Source organism: Schistocerca gregaria, chromosome 2 (assembly GCF_023897955.1).
Source record: "Schistocerca gregaria isolate iqSchGreg1 chromosome 2, iqSchGreg1.2, whole genome shotgun sequence".
NCBI classification, from domain to species: Eukaryota; Metazoa; Arthropoda; class Insecta; order Orthoptera; family Acrididae; genus Schistocerca; species Schistocerca gregaria.
This window is the reverse complement of record NC_064921.1, coordinates 628768987-628788976: the sequence shown is the minus strand read 5'-3', so window position 1 is coordinate 628788976 and position 19990 is coordinate 628768987. Positions and strand designations below refer to the sequence as shown.

Here is a 19990-nt window from a genome sequence, read left to right as displayed (position 1 = left end):
ACCACTTTGGGTGACACTTTCAGCCACTTGTGTCTTGGCAACAGTGTGGCTTGACAGAGAGTTTGTCAGTAGTCATACCAATGTAGATCACAAACTTAGCTGCTCTAACAGATGGCCCTGCCTTTGATAGGTTAGGAGATGTTAGTTGCAGGACTGTAGGGGATGATTTGGGAGGACATATGGTGCAGGTCTTTCATCTCAGTCTGTTGCATGGATATGAGCCACTGGGCAAGGAGTTGGAAGCAAGGGTGGAGTAGGAACAGACAAAGATATTGTGTATTTTGTGTGGGCAGTGGAATACCATTGTGGAAGGGGTGAGGAAGATATCCTCATTTCAGGGTGGGATGAGACATAATCAAAACCCTGCTAGAGAATATGATTTAGTTGCTGCAGTCCAGAGTGGTACTGAGTAATGAAAGGAGAGCTCATTTGTGGCTGAATGGTGGATATGTGGGGGATGTTAGGTGACTGGTGAGACAAGACATGGGAGATCTCTTCCTGAACAAGGATAGGAGGGTAATTTCAGTCTGTGAATGCTCAGTGAAACCCTTGGTGTATTTGGAAAGGTGCTATTCATCAATAAAGATGTGACAGTCAAGCATGGCTGTGCTGTATAGAATAAAATGGGTGGCAGCTGCCGAAGTGGAAGTATTGTTGGTGGTTGGTACATTTGATGTGGACAGAGGTACTGATGTAGCCATCCTTTAGTTGGAGGTCAACATCAAGGAAAGTGGTTTGTTAGACTGAGAAGGCCCAAGCAAAGCAAAGCAAATAAGAGAGGTGTTGGGGCTCTGGAGAAGTGTGGATAGGATGTCGTCACATTTGATCCAGACCATAAAGTTGTCCTCGATGAATCTGAACCATGTGAGGGGTTTGGGATTCTGGATGATTAGGAAGGATTTCTGTAGATACCCCATAAATAGGTTAGTATAGATTGGTGCCAATCCATAGATTTGTTTTAGAGTTTTAGATTGTGATTTTTGATACTGAAATGTGTAGCAGGACTCTGCAATAGGAAAATGAATAAGTGCTTTCTGAAGTCAACAGTTAAGAGGAATTTTCTCTCTATGTAGTCTACTAACACTGAAATTAAATCTGTTATTTGCTAGGAGAACCTTCATTGTAATAGATTTTTGTAAGATTTCAACTACATGGCAGATATGGACTTATGACTGTTTATGGTAAGTTTACTACCAGTTCATTTATATGAATATACTTCCACTTAATTTCATCACAAAAGCTGATTCACAGGCAAGGAGAAGAGATTTTTCCTTCACATTATAATTATTAAGTACAAAATTATTAAGTTGATTTATAATCAGTGTTACAAACTTCCCACTTTTCATAGATACTTGTTTTTAAATAGTATTTCTTACAAATATAAGAGTTCATAAAATTTACACTTTCTTATTGTTTCAACAAATTTTGAAACAGAACACTTCATTCCCGTGAATCTGAATTTAAAATGCTTATATCATGAGGCAATATACAAGACAAAAATAAAAAAATTGATAAGTTGGAACTTTTATATGTGATAATTAGTTCTAAGAAGTTAATGAGTGACGCTTGTGTTGCAGGGTCAGAGAAGCAGATAGTCATGATTCATCAAGCATTACTCTCATGGCTCCTACAGCCACACTGGAAACGACATACACTCATAAATCAGCCTTCAAACGATATTCTGCATCTTTTCGGAGTTTGATACCAATAAGAAAGAAGCCAAGGTAATATAAATATCAAATAGGTTATTGTAAGGCAGTGGAAAGAAATGTAGATCTAAGAAACTACTAGTGGTTTAACTTTCTTTTTAAATTAATATTTTTGTGATTTTTCAGCTACTCTATTGAAACTCAATAATGTACAAGGGTAATCCCAAAAGAAAGGCCTTGAAAGTGTTGGAGACATAGAAAGATGGTTTGTACAGCTGTTGGTCAGACTATTGTGATCAGTGCTACCCCCACTCCTAAACAAGTATATGCATGCCTTGCTGGAATGCTCAGTCTTGGCTTGGTGTCCATTGAGAAGAAAGCCACCATTGTCTGTTACCACAAAGTGTAAATTTCATGCAGTTATTTTGAAACACCTCAGTTAGATGCTTTTGTTCTGGCAAGGCTGGGGAAACCAGAATATCATCCAGATACACAAAGCAAAAGGAGAGACTTTGTAATATGGAGTCTATAAACCTTTGGCAAGTCTATGTGACATTTCAGAGGCAGAATATCATGAAATACTCTCATATAAAATGGATGGGGTGATTATGGCTGTCTTCAGTATGACTGCCTGCACTACTGGGATCTGAGTACATCCTTTGGTGCAGTCTAGGACACTGAATAAGGTTGCACCACTTAATGCATAATTTTTTCATCCTTTCTCACAGCCATAGACTTTGTTTCCATGCTATATTGTGATTCACCCACCACATTTGTCAGTCAGGCAGAGGCACTGTGCTGGCATCTTGTGCAAGTGCAATGTCCAAATTTGGTGTAGTCAGCAAGTGTGTGCCACTGATTCAAGTGTTGGTGGCGCTAACCTCGACTGTCACAATTGCTATTAAAGGCGTTCTATCTTGTTTACTGCTGTAGGCTGCTCACTGCAGTCTTCCAATTCTGTGCTGTGGGATGGTGACTTCTGCTTCTTCCTTGCTTCACTCCTGCCCCTCAAAGCTCAAGCCAATTCTTCCTAAGATGTGGCTTGCTAGTTCTTTTAGGAGGAAGTCCCATCTTTTGTACTCTAAGGCATCTTACTTCTTAGTAAAGGTACTCAGCCAGGAATTGAAGCCTGGACCTCACACGTGACATGTATTTTAAGTGCCATAATGGGGTGTATTTTGCAAGTTATTTACTTAGCTCTCACTCAGATTAGAGATGACATGGGATTTGAGGTCACCCATTTCTTGGTACATAAGCAGCTATGTATAAGAGTGAAATGAGAGGTAGATATAGATATGATAGGGAAATGAGACTGTGGGTTTCCTGACTGTTCTCCTTCTTCACATGTTAACAATGAACTTGCAGAAGTGCATGGGCACTAATTTATAACTTTAGTGAGTGTTGGCTGTAGATGATGCTTACTATATTCTGCAGTCAATGACCACAACAAATGACCAACCCAGCCTATAACTTTGTTAATATTTGTGTATTCACAGTAACTTATGGTACTAAAGACCATGAACCACAGAAGTGCCAGATTATGTTGCTCTAGCCAAACCGTTCGGTTCAAGTACTTGTCACAGCGAAAGTGACATACAGACTTAGGCACATGTAGACAAATGTATGATGGAAACCAATAACCCTAGTCCAGAGGTACATCCCGTCAAACTTTGCAACTCTGCCTTACTTATTCAAATTCTCATCAGTGAGCATGAAATCAGCAGTTTCTCCATGCATATGATGTCTTAATGGATTGACAAAAGCTGCTTGCCCTGTATGTCTCTATCTAAGTTACAAGACATGTAGCTAATCTTCATAGTTAATATTCATTTGTCTGGCAACCTTTCAGGATTCAATCATTACAGTGGTATTTTACTGCATTTTAATTTTGCTGTAACCTGTATAACTTCTCTTTTAACAATCAATCTTATTTGCCTTGTTGATCTGAGGGTGGCTGGTAACTGTAGAAACTGGTGATTTCATACTGAAATTGTATATCATTGTTCCTCAAAATTAATTATTTTCAAAACCCCCAGCTCTTCCTAGTCTCCATGTAAAGTATATCACGTTTTAGTTAGTGCAAAAGGAAGTGCTTCATGCTACTAGAAAGATGTCTTTATTTTAATTGTTCATGAAAGTTTTCACCACCTTCCACAAATTCCTATTTCTTGCATTCCTTTTCCAGTTTGGAGGTTAACAATTTACCTGAAAGTGTGAAAATTTTACAGTGGTCATTTGCCTGCACGTTTACTAGGACAACTTACAAGGAGTCTAAAAAATTAATAAAAAAGTACCAAAGGACAAAGATTTGTTCAGAAGTCCAGAGAAGTCAGCTTGTAAGGAACTGCACACATAATTTATGAATTCAAATCATGTGCACAGTCAGTCAGTCATTACTTACCACACTGTACTGCAGTCTGGGAGTTGCATTTTGGTAGGGTGTGTTACTTTTTGTCAATAATCAAAATAAATAAATGTGTGATAACAATTTGGGCTTTTCAACTTTAGACGCACAACACTGATCAACCAGAACATTATGACCACCTACCTAATAGCTGGTTTGTCCACTTTTTTATGGATAACAGTCACAATGCATCATGTCATGGAAACAGTGAGGCCTTGGTAGGCTGCAGGAGGGAGTTGGCTCCATACCTGCATGTGCAAGTCACCTAATTCCCATAAATTCTGGGGAGTGGGATTATGAGCTCTGACACCATGTTCAATCGTATCCCAGATATGTTCGATTGAGTTCCAATCTGGTGAGATGGGGGGCCAGCACATCAATTGGAACTTGCCACTGTGCTCCTGAAAACACTCCATCACCCTCTTGGCCTTGTGACATGGCACATTATCTTGTTGATAAATGCCACTGCCATGAAGGGGTGTATGTGGACTGTAACTAGTGTATGATATGCCTTGGCTGTCATGGTGCCTTGCATGAGCTCCAATGGACCCATGGATGCCCATGTAATTGTTTCCCAGAGCATAATGGAGCCACCACCAGCTTGTCTCCATCCCACAGCACAGAAAAGGAGCTGTCCCCCTGGAAGAGGAAGGATTTGTGCCCTCCTATTGGTGTATGAAGAAGATGTCAGGATTCATCAGACCGTGCAGTGCTCTGCTGATATGCCAATGTCCAGAGCCAGCGGTGACATGTCCATGTCAACTGTATTTGCCAATGTCGTGGTGTTAACATTGGCACAATGGGTTGCTGGGTGCAGAGGCCCATCGTTAGGAGTGTTTGGCACATTGTGTGTTCAGACACACTTGTACTCTGCCTAGCATTAAAGTATGACCTTAGTTCCACCACAGTTCACCAACTGTTCTGTTTTACCAGTCTATCCAGCCTACTGACATCTGTTACAAGGGGTAGCCGCCCAAGACCATGATGTCTAGATGTTGTTTTGCCTTGGTTTTGCCTAGTGTTGAATAAAACTCCCCACAGGACTCCTCAAACACAAAACACATTGTGCAGTTTCCAAAATGCTCATGCCGAGCCTCCAGGCCATCATAATCTGCCCTTGATCAAACTCAGATAGATCGTATGCTTTCCCCATTCTACATACAGACAGCACAGTCACTGGTACCACATGTACCATGCATGTGTCTCAATAGCAATCATTCCTTGTCATGTGATGCTACTATTGCCTGAATGGGTTTATGTCAATAGCAAGTCAGTGGTCATAATATTCTCACTGATTGGTGTATAGTAAAACACTACATGTTGTGTATGTGTGTGATATCCAGTTTTGATTAAGATCAGCAATAAAATTGAATGTTAATATTCTGGACCCTAGACAGAATTATTAAAACTAGAATAACAACTAATCTCACATTTTAAAAATCATTTCTGATCTGTTGTCCAGGGTTGCTGAGCGACTGCCTGTGGATAAAATTGGTCTTATATCAATGATATCATTCCAATGGGTAACACCATTTCTGTTGAAGGCACAGAAAGCACTGGCTTTACAGACAGTGTCTGCAGAGGATTCAAGTAAAAAAATGGGAGAAAGGTATTTTACAATAGAATTTTTTAATAAGTTATTTATTGTCATTTACATATACACATAGATATTTGCAAATTAAGAACAAAATATACACTTATAGAAGGTAAAAACTGGTTTCAATTTTAAGACTTTCTGTGTGCAGTACTGGGAGTAACACCTCTTGAAGGTAAGTGCTGTTCAGCCCCTCTGACTATCTGTGAAATTTTCTGCATCAAATATTTTATTTTATACCATTTCCAAGTGCTTGCCAGCAAAGCAGGGTAGGGAAAGTGCAGCTGCTTCTTAGCTCTCAGATCCTAGGTCTGACTTTGGCAATTTCATGTATTTCTTGTTGTAATTGACTAAGAAATTATGATCTGCCACATACTACTTCATACTGAGCATTTTTACTATTTCAACTAATTGTAGAGAACAATATAAACTGTCATTACACCAAAAAGCTATGAACTTTAACATCAGTATGGATTGGGATAGACTGCTACTCATCCTGTATAGAAGACACTGACTGTGAGTGGCAGTCAGGCACATTTAAAAGTAGACTAAGCTACTGTGCAAAGTCCTTCATTTGATTTAGAAGCACACACACAACTCACACACTCATGGCCACAGTTGTCTCTAGGTGCATTGGACCTCAGTGCCTGGAGATAACAGTGGCCAAGTGTGTGTGTGTGTGTGTGTGTGTGTGTGTGTGTGTGTGTGTGTGTGTGTGTGGAGGAGTGGGGGGGGGGGGGGGGGGGAAGTGTGGGGAAGGGGGGGGAAGAGCTTTGTCTGACATCTCAGTCTAGTTTTAAATGTGCTTGTCTGCCTCACAATGCCTCTTATATATGGCGAGTAGCAATCTATCCTAATATATTTTGTTGCTTTTTCGTCTGGGATTATGCAGTGTTTGGCTAAATTATGAACATTAATGTTTACTGAAATACATATCTCCTAGATCAAATATTCTGCCAAATTCTACATCTACATCTACATTCATACTCCGCAAGCCACGCAACCGTGTGTGGTGAAGGGCACTTTACGTGCCACTGTCATTACCTCCCTTTTCTGTTCCAGTCGCGTATGGTTCCCAGGAAGAACGACTGTCTGAAAGCCTCCGTGCGCACTCGAATCTCTCTAATTTTACATTCGTGATCTCCTCGGGAGGTATAAGTAGGGGGAAGCAGTATATTCAATACCTCATCCAGAAACGCACCCTGTGACGAAACGCGCTGCTCTTCTTTGGATCTTCTCTATCTCCTCCGTCAACCTGATCTGGTATGGATCCCACACTGATGAACAATACTCAAGTATAGGTTGAACGAGTGTTTTGTAAACCACCTCCTTTGTTGATGGACTACATTTTCTAAGGACTCTCCCAATGAATCTCAACCTGGTACCCGCCTTACCAACAATTAATTTTATATGATCATTCCATTTCAAATCGTTCCGCACGCATACTCCCAGATATTTAACAGAAGTAACTGCTACCAGTGTTTGTTCCGCTATCGTATAATCATACAATAAAGGATCCTTCTTTCTATGTATTCACAATATATTACATTTGTCTATGATAAGGGTCAGATGCCACTCCCTACACCAAGTGCCTATCTGCTGCAGATCTTCCTGCATTTCGCTACAATTTTCTAATGCTGCAACTTCTCTGTATACTACAGCATCATCCGCGAAAAGCCGCATGGAACTTCCGACACTATCTACTAGGTTATTTATATATATTGTGAAAAGCAATGGTCCCATAACACTCCCCTGTGGCACACCAGAGGTTACTTTAATGTCTGTAGACGTCTCTCCGTTGATAACAACATGCTGTGTTCTGTTTGCTAAAAACTCTTCAATCCAGCCACACAGCTGTCTGATATTCCGTAGGCTCTTACTTTTTTCATCAGGCGACAGTGCAGAACTGTATCGAATGCCTTCCGGAACTCAAGGAAAATAGCATCTACCTGGGAGCCTGTATTTCTGGGTCTCATGAACAAATAAAGCGAGTTGGGTCTCACATGATCGCTGTTTCTGGAATCCATGTTGATTCCTACAGAGTAGATTCTGGGTTTCCAAAAACAACATGATACTCAAGCAAAAAACATGTTCTAAAATTCTACAACAGATCAACGTCAGAGATATAGGTCTATAGTTTTGTGCATCTGCTCGACGACCCTTCTTGAAGACTGGGACTACTTGTGCTCTTTCCCAATCATTTGGAACCTTCCGTTCCTCTAGAGACTTGCGGTACACAGCTGTTAGAAGAGGGGCAAGTTCTTTCGCGTACTCTGTGTAGAATCGAATTGGTATTCCGTCAGGTCCAGTGGACTTTCCTCTATTGAGTGATTTCAGTTGATTTTCTATTCCTTGGACACTTATTTCGATGTCAGCTATTTCTTCATTTGTGCGAGGATTTAGAGAAGGAACTGCAGTGTGGTCTTCCTCTGTGAAACAGCTTTGGAAAAAGGTGTTTAGTATTTCAGCTTTACGCGTGTCATCTTCTGTTTCAATGCCATCATCATCCCGGAGTGTCTGGATATGCTGTTTCGAGCCACTTACTGATTTAACGTAAGACCAGAACTTCCTAGGATTTTCTGTGAAGCCGGTACATAGAATTTTACTTTCGAATTGACTGAACACTTCATGCATAGCCCTCCTTACGCTAACTTTGACATTGTTTAGGTTCTGTTTGTCTGAGAGGTTTTGGCTGCGTTTAAACTTGGAGTGAAGTTCTCTTTGCTTCCGCAGTAGTTTCCTAACATTGTTGTTGAACCACGGTGGGTTTTTCCCATCCCTCACAGTTTTACTCGACACATACCTGTCTAAAACGCATTTTACAATTGCGTTAAACTTTTTCCATAAACACTCAACATTGTCAGTGTCAGAACAGAAATTTTTCTTTCTGATCTGTTAGGTAGTCTGAAATCTGTCTTCTATTACTCTTGCTAAACAGATAAACCTTCCTCCCTTTTTTTATATTCCTATTAACTTCCATATTCAGGGATGCTGCAACGGCCTTATGATCACTGATTCCCTGTTCTGCACTTACAGAGTCGAAAAGTTCGGGTCTGTTTGTTATCAGTAGGTCCAAGATGTTATCTCCACGAGTCGGTTCTCTGTTTAATTGCTCGAGGTAATTTTCGGATAGTACACTCAGTATAATGTCACTCGATGCTCTGTCCCTACCACCCGTCCTAAACATCTGACTGTCCCAGTCTATATCTGGTAAATTGAAATCTCCACCTAAGACTATAATATGCTGAGAAAATTTATGTGAAATTATGCAAGAAATGGCAAGTAATTATCATGTGCTTTGTTTCTGAATTTAAGAGATGTCCAGTTATGAGTTTTATATAATATTCATACTACACCAATCTTTAGAATAAATAATTGTTTTGTCCTGCCCTGTTCTTTAATCGGTTTATTTTGTATGCAAATTTTAGCTTTCACTTTTGCTTGGGTAACCACTTGCAAAGGTGTCTACCTGCACTATCCATTAAGATGTTAGAGTCTTAGTCATAAAGTTTTGTAGAATATTTGGAAATTGATTTCTAGGAATTGTGTAAATGATGTTCACTACATAGATTTCCAAGTGACATGTCTGTTTTCCACATTTATTGCCATTACAAACATTGTGATTCTCATATGGGTCTCCCTGGAAGTTGAATGTTTGCTAGATGAGATGTACATAGATGACCATCAGAGGGCATAAATGCACTTCCATAGTGAGCATGCCACCTATCTCATGATGTAAGTAGTAAAATACTACTACCATGTGAACAGTCAATCAGTTGAGTACTCCCGTCTGATGCTGTCAGTTACAATCATCACTGTACTGCAGACTATTAAATAACAACCTCACTTGGCACATGGTCTTTCCCTCTGGTTATGATTCGGGTTGTATCTCCCTTTGCTCTTGGCCTGTTAACATCATTGTGGTGAAGGATCTGCTTTGTGTCTTATTGTTGTGTAGGTTGCTTTGGAGTTGTCCTAGCCTGTTGTCTCCTCCACTATGAGGCAGTAGTGCTTAGCTTGACTATCATTTGGTGATGTGTTTGCTTCTGCAGGTAGCCCGTCTGCCTTGCAGCGTCGCCTATTTTTCTCCTGGGTTCTGATGCATTCACTCATACATAGCTACACATGGATACAGAAATGATGACCAAATCAAGTTCACAACACATGTTTTTATGCAAGCAGATAGCTTCACATCTCCATTTCACTATACACAGATGTGGCATTGACAACATAATCACTGCCTTCAGTCACAATCCTTTAGGACATGGTATTAACAGGACATAGAGACTGTATGTTATGTAAACAATGTGCAAACTCAAGTTTTTGTGACAGCCACTGAGATGAATAAACATTAACTGCATAAAACACAATACCAATCAGAAGTAAACACCATCAGTCAATTCAAAAGAATTGACATAGTCACTGCTTTATAAAAGTACATAAAATACTCCATGCGTACCTGCTGATTATATATACACTGTCACAATACCTAATAGAAATATTAAATGTGAACTACACAATAAGCTCAACTCGGGCTAACCATAATTTCTTGATATCTCTCATAGGTGTTGTGCTAATGTTAGCTGGTCCAGACAGAAAATTGTGGTTGGTGTCTAACTATTTAATAATTGGCATTTGAACATATTGTGGTTTCAAAAACTATGTAATCATTTGAAAACTGGAAGATTATAATTTGCTAAGTTGGATATTCTATAAGTATTAATAGTAATTTAATTTATGGAATATATTGTGGGTTAAGTGAGTTAGAAAAGTTAATGAAACCATTTTATGTATTCTCATTGGGAAAACCCCATTTATAAGTACAAGTGCTGTACTGAAAACTATGGTGAAGTATGAAAAAATCTTAATGAATGGCCTAATTAATCAGTGAAGTATGTAATCTGGTGCACAAAAACATGTTGACAAAAGTATAATGGTAAAGGTCAGAATCTAATAAGCACGTAGACAAAATCTGCAATGGTCTAAGATAAATCAAAATACTTTTTATGGGGAAGTCAGTATGTCAGTCTTCCTAAGAGTGGTGTCAGTGTGAACAGAGCTGGTAATTAGTTCACTAGAAATTTACTCTTGAGTGTTGAGTTAAGAGTTTAGTTATCCATATTTTTTGAAAAAACAAGTTTTCCATGAAAACTATCTACAGCATGAGAATCAGCACATTATAAAGAGACTGAATCATTAATCCAAATGATTCTCATTCTAGTTAATGTTTTAAAATACTATGCATATGTTACATGTACACTGCCTAGGTAACTTTATCAAACATGGACTAATGAACACAGAAAAAAATTGTTAGTTTTTGTGCAATAAGAGCAGATGGGTGGTTCCATCTTGCTGTATTTCATCACCCTGCATTGAGTTATATGCACAGGTATTAATAAATAGCTGACTGAGTAATTCAGTGGCAGATGACTTAAACATTTTTCAAAACTATAATAAATAATGATAATTTAAATAATGTAACAATTAGAACTTCTTAGATGTGAATGCTATCAGAACTTTTGCTGATTATCATCATTATACAGAATATTCCAAAAATGCTTTTAAGAACTTTGGGGACATGTTTCTTGCACTTGAAGAAGGAAAAAAGTTCATATAAATGTATGTCTGAAAATCCTCTGTCTTTTAGTTAGAATGAAAGTTGACATTCTATGGATTTCCAAGTACACCCCAACAACTGCACTTACCTATGCACCTGTTTGCTTCATTCTAACCTAAATGGTGTTCTGTTTGCAAGGGAAACTTGTTTACATTCCTCATGCATCTTTCTTCAAAGGGTCAATTATGTACATGTACTACAGGTAGTGAGTTAACTGAAAGTGCACTGCTCAGACGTGGGAGGATATTCATATTGTGAGGAGGCAGATACGTGTTTGTTTGCATTTGTGTGTGTGTTTGTGTGTGTGTGTGTGTGTGTGTGTGTTGGGTGATGTTTCCAGACTGAAGACAGCCATGTCATCCAACCTTTGGTGCTGTGTACCATCACGCTGCCATGACAGGATACATAACACCACAAGCTAATGATTGAAAGAGACTACATCCTCCTTGTGTGTTTTACCAGGAAGTGTATGTTCTATGGGCTGTCGAAGAAGAGACAGGTATCAGCACAAGACAAGTGGCCCTGGCATGCAGACACATACAATCAGTACTTTCTCTGTGCAGTAATATGTGATTTCACTAATGACAGTGTCACTACAGCAGAGTTACTAAACACAGATTTCCAAAACTCCTTCACAAAAGAAGACCAAATAAATTTTCCAGAATTTGAATCTAGAAAAGCTGCCAAGATGAGTAACTTAAAAATAGATATCTGTGTTGTAATGAAGCAGCTTAACTCACTTAATAAGTTGTATGCCATTCAGGTTCCTTTCAGAGTATTCTGAAAAAATAGCTCCATACTCAGCAGTTATATACAACCCCTCACTCAACAAAAGGTCCTCACTTAAGGATCACAACTCTCACCAATACCCAAAAAAGGAAGTAGAATTAATCCACAGAATTACAGATCCAATCACTAATGTCAATTTTCATCAGGATTTTGAAATATATACTGTGTTCAAACATTATGACTTACCTCAAAGAAAATGATTTATGGACAGATAGTCAGCATGAATTCAGAAAATATTGTTCTTGTGAAACACATTAAATAATGACTGCTATTTACAGGGAATGTCAAATTGATTCTTTATATTTAGATTTCCAGAATGCTTTTGACACTGTTTCTCACAAGCAACTTCTAATCAAATTGTGTGGCCATGTAGTATCACATCAGTTGTGTGACTGGATTCATGATTTCCTGTCAGAAAGGTCACAGTTCATACTAACTGACAGAAAACCATCAAGTAAAACAAATGTAACATCTGGCATTCCCCAAGCAAGTGTTATAGGCCCTCTGCTCTTCCTGATATACATAAACGACATATGAGACAATCTGAGCACTCCTCTTAAATTGTTTGCAGATGTCATTTACTGTCTTCTAAGGTCATCAGATGAGCAAAACCAATCACAAAATGATTGAGGCAATATATCTGTATAGTGAAAAAAAATGGGAAATGTCTCTAAATAATGAAAATTGTGAAGTCATTCACATGAATATTAAAAGAAATCTGCTAAATTTCAGTTACAAAATAAACCACACAAATCTAAATGCTGTAAATTCAACTAAGTAATTAGGGACCACAATTATGAATATTGGGGTACATTGGAATGATCGCATAGATAACATTGTGGGGAAGGCAAATCAAAGACTGTGATTTATTGGCAGAACACTTAAAAAGTCCAACAGGTCTACTAAAAGAGACTGCTTACTCCACACTTGTCCATCCTCTTCTGGAGCACTGCTGTACAGTGTGACATCTGCGTCAGTTGGGACTGATGGAGGACATCAAAAAAGTTCATAGAAGGGCAGCTCATTTTGTATCATCACAAAATAGGATAGAGTGCCAGGAACATGATACATAAACTGGAATAGCAATTATTAAAACAAAGGCATTTTTCAGTGTGTCAAGATTTTCTCATGAAACTTCAATCACTAAATTTCTCCTCTGAATGCAAAAATATTTTATTGGCACCCATCTACATTGAGAGAAATGATCATCATAATAAAATAAGAGAAATAAGAGCTTGCACTGAAAGATTTAAGTGCTCATTTCTTACACATGCCATTTTAGAGTGGGACAGTAGAGAAACAGCTTGAAGGTGGTTTGATGACCCCTATGCCAGGTAATTAACAATGAATTACAGAGTAATAGTGTCGATGTAGATCTAGATGTAGATGTACATCTCCAAATTCAGCATGGGTGATAATTCACTATCAAACTCCTGTATCAGTATCATTCTCAATGTGTGCAGTGGCTTAAGGCTGTCAATTGCCCACCAAAACAGATGTTTTGCCAATGGTTTGTTGCAAACACTGCCAAGCTATTGTCTTGTCTCTTCAGTTTTGTTTTCAGACAATGCAAGGTTGGGAAGAGGTGGAATAATGAATATTCACAACCAACACATATGGACCAATCTTAATCATTATGTTACAGTACAGGCTACAATATCAGTATGAGTTTAAGATTATTCTGTGGGCTGGAATTGTAGCTTATTGTCTGGTAGGACTATACATTCTCCCAGCACATCATATGAGTGACTTTATTCAGAACATCCTCCAAGACCTATTAAAAAATATGCCCCTGCAAATGACAAGAAACATGTGATTTTTGTGTGTGAAGAACTTCTAGCACATTTCAGTCTGAGTGTTCCGGATGAATTGGCTAGTATCTACCATGACTGATGGATAGGTACAGGACGACCAGTTCCATGGGCTGTGTGTTCGCCATATATCAAGAATTTGGATTATTGACTCTGGGGGCATCTTAAACAGTTGGTCTATGCAACAGATCACCTGGATGCAGAAACTTTCATTGATGCACCATCGAAGCCTACAAAACAATTCAAAACTATCAGTGAATATTTGAAAGGATGTGGCAGTTTGTGATTCAATGATTATGTGCTTCTTTAGAAGCAAGAGGAGCACATTTCAAGTATTTTCATGAGTATGTGTGTTGATGAGCCCCAATTACCTAAATTGCAAACTTTCAATGATAACTCAAAAATGAAGGATTTTCAGCCATATGTTTATATTAATTTTTTACTTGTTTTGATGTAAGGAAAATGTCCCTAAACTATGTAAAATTATGTTTGAAACACCTTGTATAAGAAATATACAAATGTTGTACAATGTTATGGGCAAATACATCACTTTTATTTTACGTAACTTATGGTTTAGCTGAAAATGCTTCATATATACATGTTATTGTGTATTCTGGTGATTTCTTTCAAAGGTTCAGGCTATGGAACCACACACCAGGCACTTTCCACAGTGTCCATAGTTCCACTTACTCTCAGCCACAGAAATTTAAGATACACATAAAACACCCTATATACCTCAACCAATTGAAAATCCAGAATGGAATAAGAACAATATTATGAAAAGTGTAGATCAATACCTACCCTATAGAGAAGATGATTATTTGAGAGCCAAGCACAACAAAAAGACAGACACACAGAATTTAAACTTTGGGCCAAAAGACTTTCTTCTAAAGTAGAAAACATACAAACACATTCACACAGGCACAATTCCATACACACACACACACACACACACACACACACACACACACACACATATCAATCTGCACATACACAGACACAAGCAGACATTTGTAAAGGCAAAAAGTTTGGGCAGAGATGTCAGTCGAGGCAGAAGTACAGAGGCAAAGAAGTTGTTGAAAGACAGGTGAGGTATGAGCGGCGGCAACTTGAAATTAGCGGAGGTTGAGGCCTGGTGGATATCGAGAAGAGAGGATATACTGAAGGGCAAGTTCCTATCTCCGGAGTTCTGACAGGTTGGTGTTAGTGGGAAGTATCCAGATAACTCGGACGGTGTAACACTGTGCCAAGATGTGCTGGCCGTGCACCAAGGCATGTTCAGCCACAGGTTGATCCTCATTACCAACAAACACTGTCTGCCTGTGTCCATTCATGCGAATGGACAGTTTGTTGCTCGTCATTCCCACATAGAAAGCTTCACAGTGTAGGCAGGTCAGTTGGTAAATCACGTGGGTGCTTTCACACGTGGCTCTGCCTTTGATCATGTACACCTTCCGGGTTACAGGACTGGAGTAGGTGGTGGTGGGATGGTGCATGGGACAGGTTTTACACCGGGGACAGTTACAAGGGTAGGAGCCAGAGGGTAGGGAAGGTGGTTTGGGGATTTCATAGGGATGAACTAAGAGGTTACGAAGGTTAGGTGGACGACGGAAAGACACTCTTGGTGGAGTGGGGAGGATTTCATGAAGGATGGATCTCATTTCAGGGCAGGATTTGAGGAAGTCGTATCCCTGCTGGAGAGCCACATTCAGAGTCTGATCCAGTCCCGGAAAGTATCCTGTCACAAGTGGGGCACTTTTGTGGTTCTTCTGTGTTAGGTTCTGGGTTTGAGGGGATGAGGAAGTGGCCCTGGTTATTTGCTTCTGTACCAGGTCGGGAGGGTAGTTGCGGGATGCGAAAGCTGTTTTCAGGTTGTTGGTGTAATGATTCAAGGATTCTGGACTGGAGCAGATTCATTTGCCACGAAGACCTAGGCTGTAGGGAAGGGACCATTTGATGTGCAATGGATGACAGCTGTCATAATGGAGGTACTGTTGCTTGTTGGTGGGTTTGATGTGGACGGACGTGTGAAGCTGGCCATTTTTACTGTTGGAAACATTACTAATTTCATCTCAAAATTTATTTACTTTAGCCTGAAAGGTGACTTTTGATGTGTTTTTATGAAGTCAGCACTATAATATAGCAAAATGGTTTTATTTTTAATTTGAATTGAAGGAAATGACTGTATAATTATTAAGCAGACAAAGATTTTGGAATTAATTAAATAAAGTTTTCAACATCACCCAATCTAACTCAACTGATAGAAAAAAAACTGCAGCACCAAGAAGAAGTTGTACAACAGAAACAAAAATTGATAGGCATGTTTCTACATCTGAAAAATGATATCTATTCAAATTTACACAAGTCACATAAGAGTGGCTGTAGTAACACCACTATGAGGTTGCAAATCAGGTCTGCTTTAAAGACACACTATAATGGTCATGAGTATTAGTTACCTTTGTGACTGGACGTGGTGAGCTGATGTAGTCAAGAATGTGTTTAAGACAACAAAAATACTGTTATCAACATGTCATTGAGTTTGAACGAGGTTGTGCAATAGGGCTATGAGAAGCTGGATATTCCTCATGTGATGCTGCAGAAAGACTTGGCAGGAATGTAGCCACTGTACATGATTGCTGATAGCAGTGTTCACAAGAATGTAGGGTCACAAGAATATCAGGTTCCAGACAGCCGTGTGGTACTACTGGGAGCGAAGACCATTACATTTGGAGTTTGGTGTATCATATTGTTCCTGCAGCAGAAATCTGAGCAGCAGTTGGCACCACATGGACATAACATACTGTCACAAATTGGTTATTTCAAGGACAGCTCTGAGCAAGATGCCCTGTAGCATGCATTCCACTGACCCTAAACCAGCACAGTATGTGACTTCAGTTTTGTCAAGCAAGAGGTTATTGGAGGGAAGAGTGAAGATCTGTTGTGTTAGCTGATGAAAGCTGGTTCTGACTTGGTGTCTGTCAGTGATGGCCATGTTTTGGCTAGGAGGAGGCCTAAAATGCTCTACAGAGTGTCGACACATTGCCTTGGCCTGCTCGATCACCAGATCTGTTCCAAACAAGAACTTACGGGAACATCATTGGACGACAAGTCCTTCATCATCCACAACCAGCATTAATTGTCCCTGTACCAACTGTCCACATGCAACAGGCAGGGAACTCCATCACAGAAGCTGACATCCGGCACCTGTAAACACAATGCATGTATGTCTGCAAGCTTGCATTCAAAATTCTGGCAGCTACACTGGATATTAATGTTCAGCATTTCACATTTACAATGGCTTACCTTGTGCTTACATTAATTTGTGATCTTACAATGTTAATTACTTACATATGTTACCTAGACAAATGTATTCCCAAAATTTCATTACTCTATATTTATTACTTTCTGCATTGTGATTTTTTTCCCTCATTGTATATGTAGGACATTTTTCTCATGAAATTGAACTGATATAGTATTTAACCAACATATGTTCTCATCCTCTGGTATATTAGAGTCCATGAACATACAAAAATTCAGTTATTGCAGTAAACCCTTTACATACCTATGAACTGGAAATAGGAGGAGAAGATTGCTTATTTCTGACACTCTGTAGATAGGATATAATGAAAAGAAAGTGATTTAATAAAGGAAGAATGAAATCACCATGCTGGGGAGACACTACTTCCTGCCTCATGTGTTTACTAAAATTCAGATAATGTGCTACCTATTTAATGGGTCACACTTACTCTGACACCCTGCTCTTGCATTTATTTTTGCAATATTGGGTGAAATCTTAACCTCTTTTTTTCATTTGAATCACAAACACAGTATCCCACTCAATACAATCTTTGAACACACCTCATCTTATGATTACAATAACATACACACTGAAAACTGCTCTAGGCACATTTATGTGTAAAACTACTGCACATATATTGCATACCTCACTGTCAACATCTAATAATACAGGGTTGCTATGATTCAGTACTTTACCTGAAAGCTTTGTAATACTCTTTACAAAAATGTAATCTGTTTTCTTCCAACACTCACAGTTTTTACGTAATTCCTAAAGTTTCTTTTGTTAAATTTGACTAATGCAGTAGATTGTAAATTTGACTGTGAGAAGGCCCTCATCAATTTGTTTAGAGACACGCACAATGCATCAAAGTTATTTTAATATAAATTTGAAGTGGAATTTGTATGAGTCAACAGTAATGACATGATCCTGATGTCTTTTTATTTCACATGCAGCTCTGTGACTCTCATAAGCAGGAGAGAGAATGTAACCTCATATCTCAGAGAAGCATACCTATCTTATTTCAGTATAAAGTTAGGGACATCAGGACAAAACTTTTCCTCCATATACTGCTTGTCATACATGCATTGCAGGTTTGGGTAAATGGACAGAAAGCGAGCAGAAATCTTTACCATTCAGAATTCCAGTGCTATGGAAAGAATGAGGAAACCATGCAGATGACAGCAATTTTTGTATGATGAAAGCTGGTGGGCCTAACAAGAACAGTGTGAAAGGACTTGTTTATCCAAACCTAAAATCAGCTGTAAGATCATACCACATCATCCTATCATTCCTGTGCTTGACCCACCCTCTGCTTTAGAGTCTTCAACATCATCAATTGAAACTTCAGATCCTGATATAACTCCACACCCACAAAAGGACAACCAGAGCCACTTACACTAGAAGAACTGAGTGACTTGGTAAGAGATCTAGAGCTCTGAAAAGAACGAACACAAGTTTTGGGGTCTCAATTAAAAGAAAAATATTTGCCTATCCTGTGCACAACTGTCTATTGATTTCAATCAAGATAATCAGAATTTCATTAGTATTTCACTGCAGAAGGCCCTCTTGTGTATTGTAAAATATTGAAGATGTGTCTCGAGATATAGTGTTATGTACAACATGAATGAATGGAGGCTATTTATAGACTCTAACAAAAAAAGCCTCAAGACCATATTTCTACACATTGGAAATAAGTTTGGCTCAGTGGCAGTACCATGCTCTGTGCACTTAAAAGAAACCTATGAAAATATGAAGATGCTGCTGAAGACATTACACTATTTGAATGCCAATGGATTATATGTGGAGACCTAAAAGTAAGTGGAATGCTGCTGGAACAACAGTTAGGCTTTACAGAATAATTTTGTTTCCCATGCCTCTGGGATTGTCATGCCTGTGAATCGTATTGAGTAGAATAGAATGAATTCTGAAGAGAGAAATGTTGCATGTGAACATCTGGTGAAAAGAGAGAAAATCATCCTGCCACCTCTTCATATTAAACTAGTAATCATGAAACATTTTGTCAAAGCAGTGTATAAAGATGGTGATTATTTTAATTATGTAAGTTCCAAATTTTCTTTTCTGTCTGAGGCTAATCTTAAAGAAGGAATATTTGTGGGACTTAGCATTAGAAGTTTGATGAAAGATGAAGTATTAGAAAATATGCTACCACAGGAAGAATGACTGCCTTGGACAGGATTTAAGCACGTGGTTGACAATTTCTTGGGGAAAGGAAACATCTAGATTTCAAAGCCTTGGTGAAAAATATACTGATGACGCTGAATAATTCAGTATGCAATATGAGCCTTAAAATCCATTTTCTTCACAGCCATCATGACGTCTTCCCTAACAGTCTTGGAGTTGTTAGTGAAGAACATGGAGAAAGGGCTCATCAAGACATGAAAGAAATAAAATCTCAATCTCGTTCTCAAGGCAGGTGGGATGAAGGGCTGACGGCTGAGTACTGTTGGTCTCTAACAAGAGATATTATGGAGCTACAGCATAGAAGAAAATCTCGAAGACAAAGTGTCAATATTAAAAGGAAGTGGTACTGAAAAAGGGCAGTGTCTCCATAAGACTTAGAATAAGTTGAACTTAAATTGTGATTATAGCAACGAAAATCATCGATTAGCATATTACCCTGTCTTCCACCTTTAAGCTCTCAGGTTTTCAAATCTTGTTCAGTGCAGCCCCCCAACAAACAGTTTTTCCTTCCCATCCTGTCTGGTAAGTATCCCCTGACCCAGGGTTCTGGGTGACAGTTTACAGGTTACTTGTATAGCTGTAAGTGTCTTTATTAATATATTAAAATGTCTTAGCATTGTATGAAT

General features: G+C 38.8%; 1 protein-coding gene across 2 annotated transcripts in view; it reads left to right on the top strand.

Annotated features, from left to right (window-relative positions):
• LOC126334641 (ATP-binding cassette sub-family C member 12-like) overlaps nucleotides 1–19990 on the top strand; it is a 498524-nt gene that overhangs the window by 34365 nt on the left and 444169 nt on the right. For both annotated transcript variants that reach the window (XM_049997082.1, XM_049997083.1), the window contains exons 3-4: nucleotides 1578–1724; nucleotides 5516–5662. In XM_049997082.1, coding sequence (XP_049853039.1) covers nucleotides 1578–1724; nucleotides 5516–5662 — 294 coding nt within the window. The remainder of the gene's footprint in view (nucleotides 1–1577; nucleotides 1725–5515; nucleotides 5663–19990) is intronic.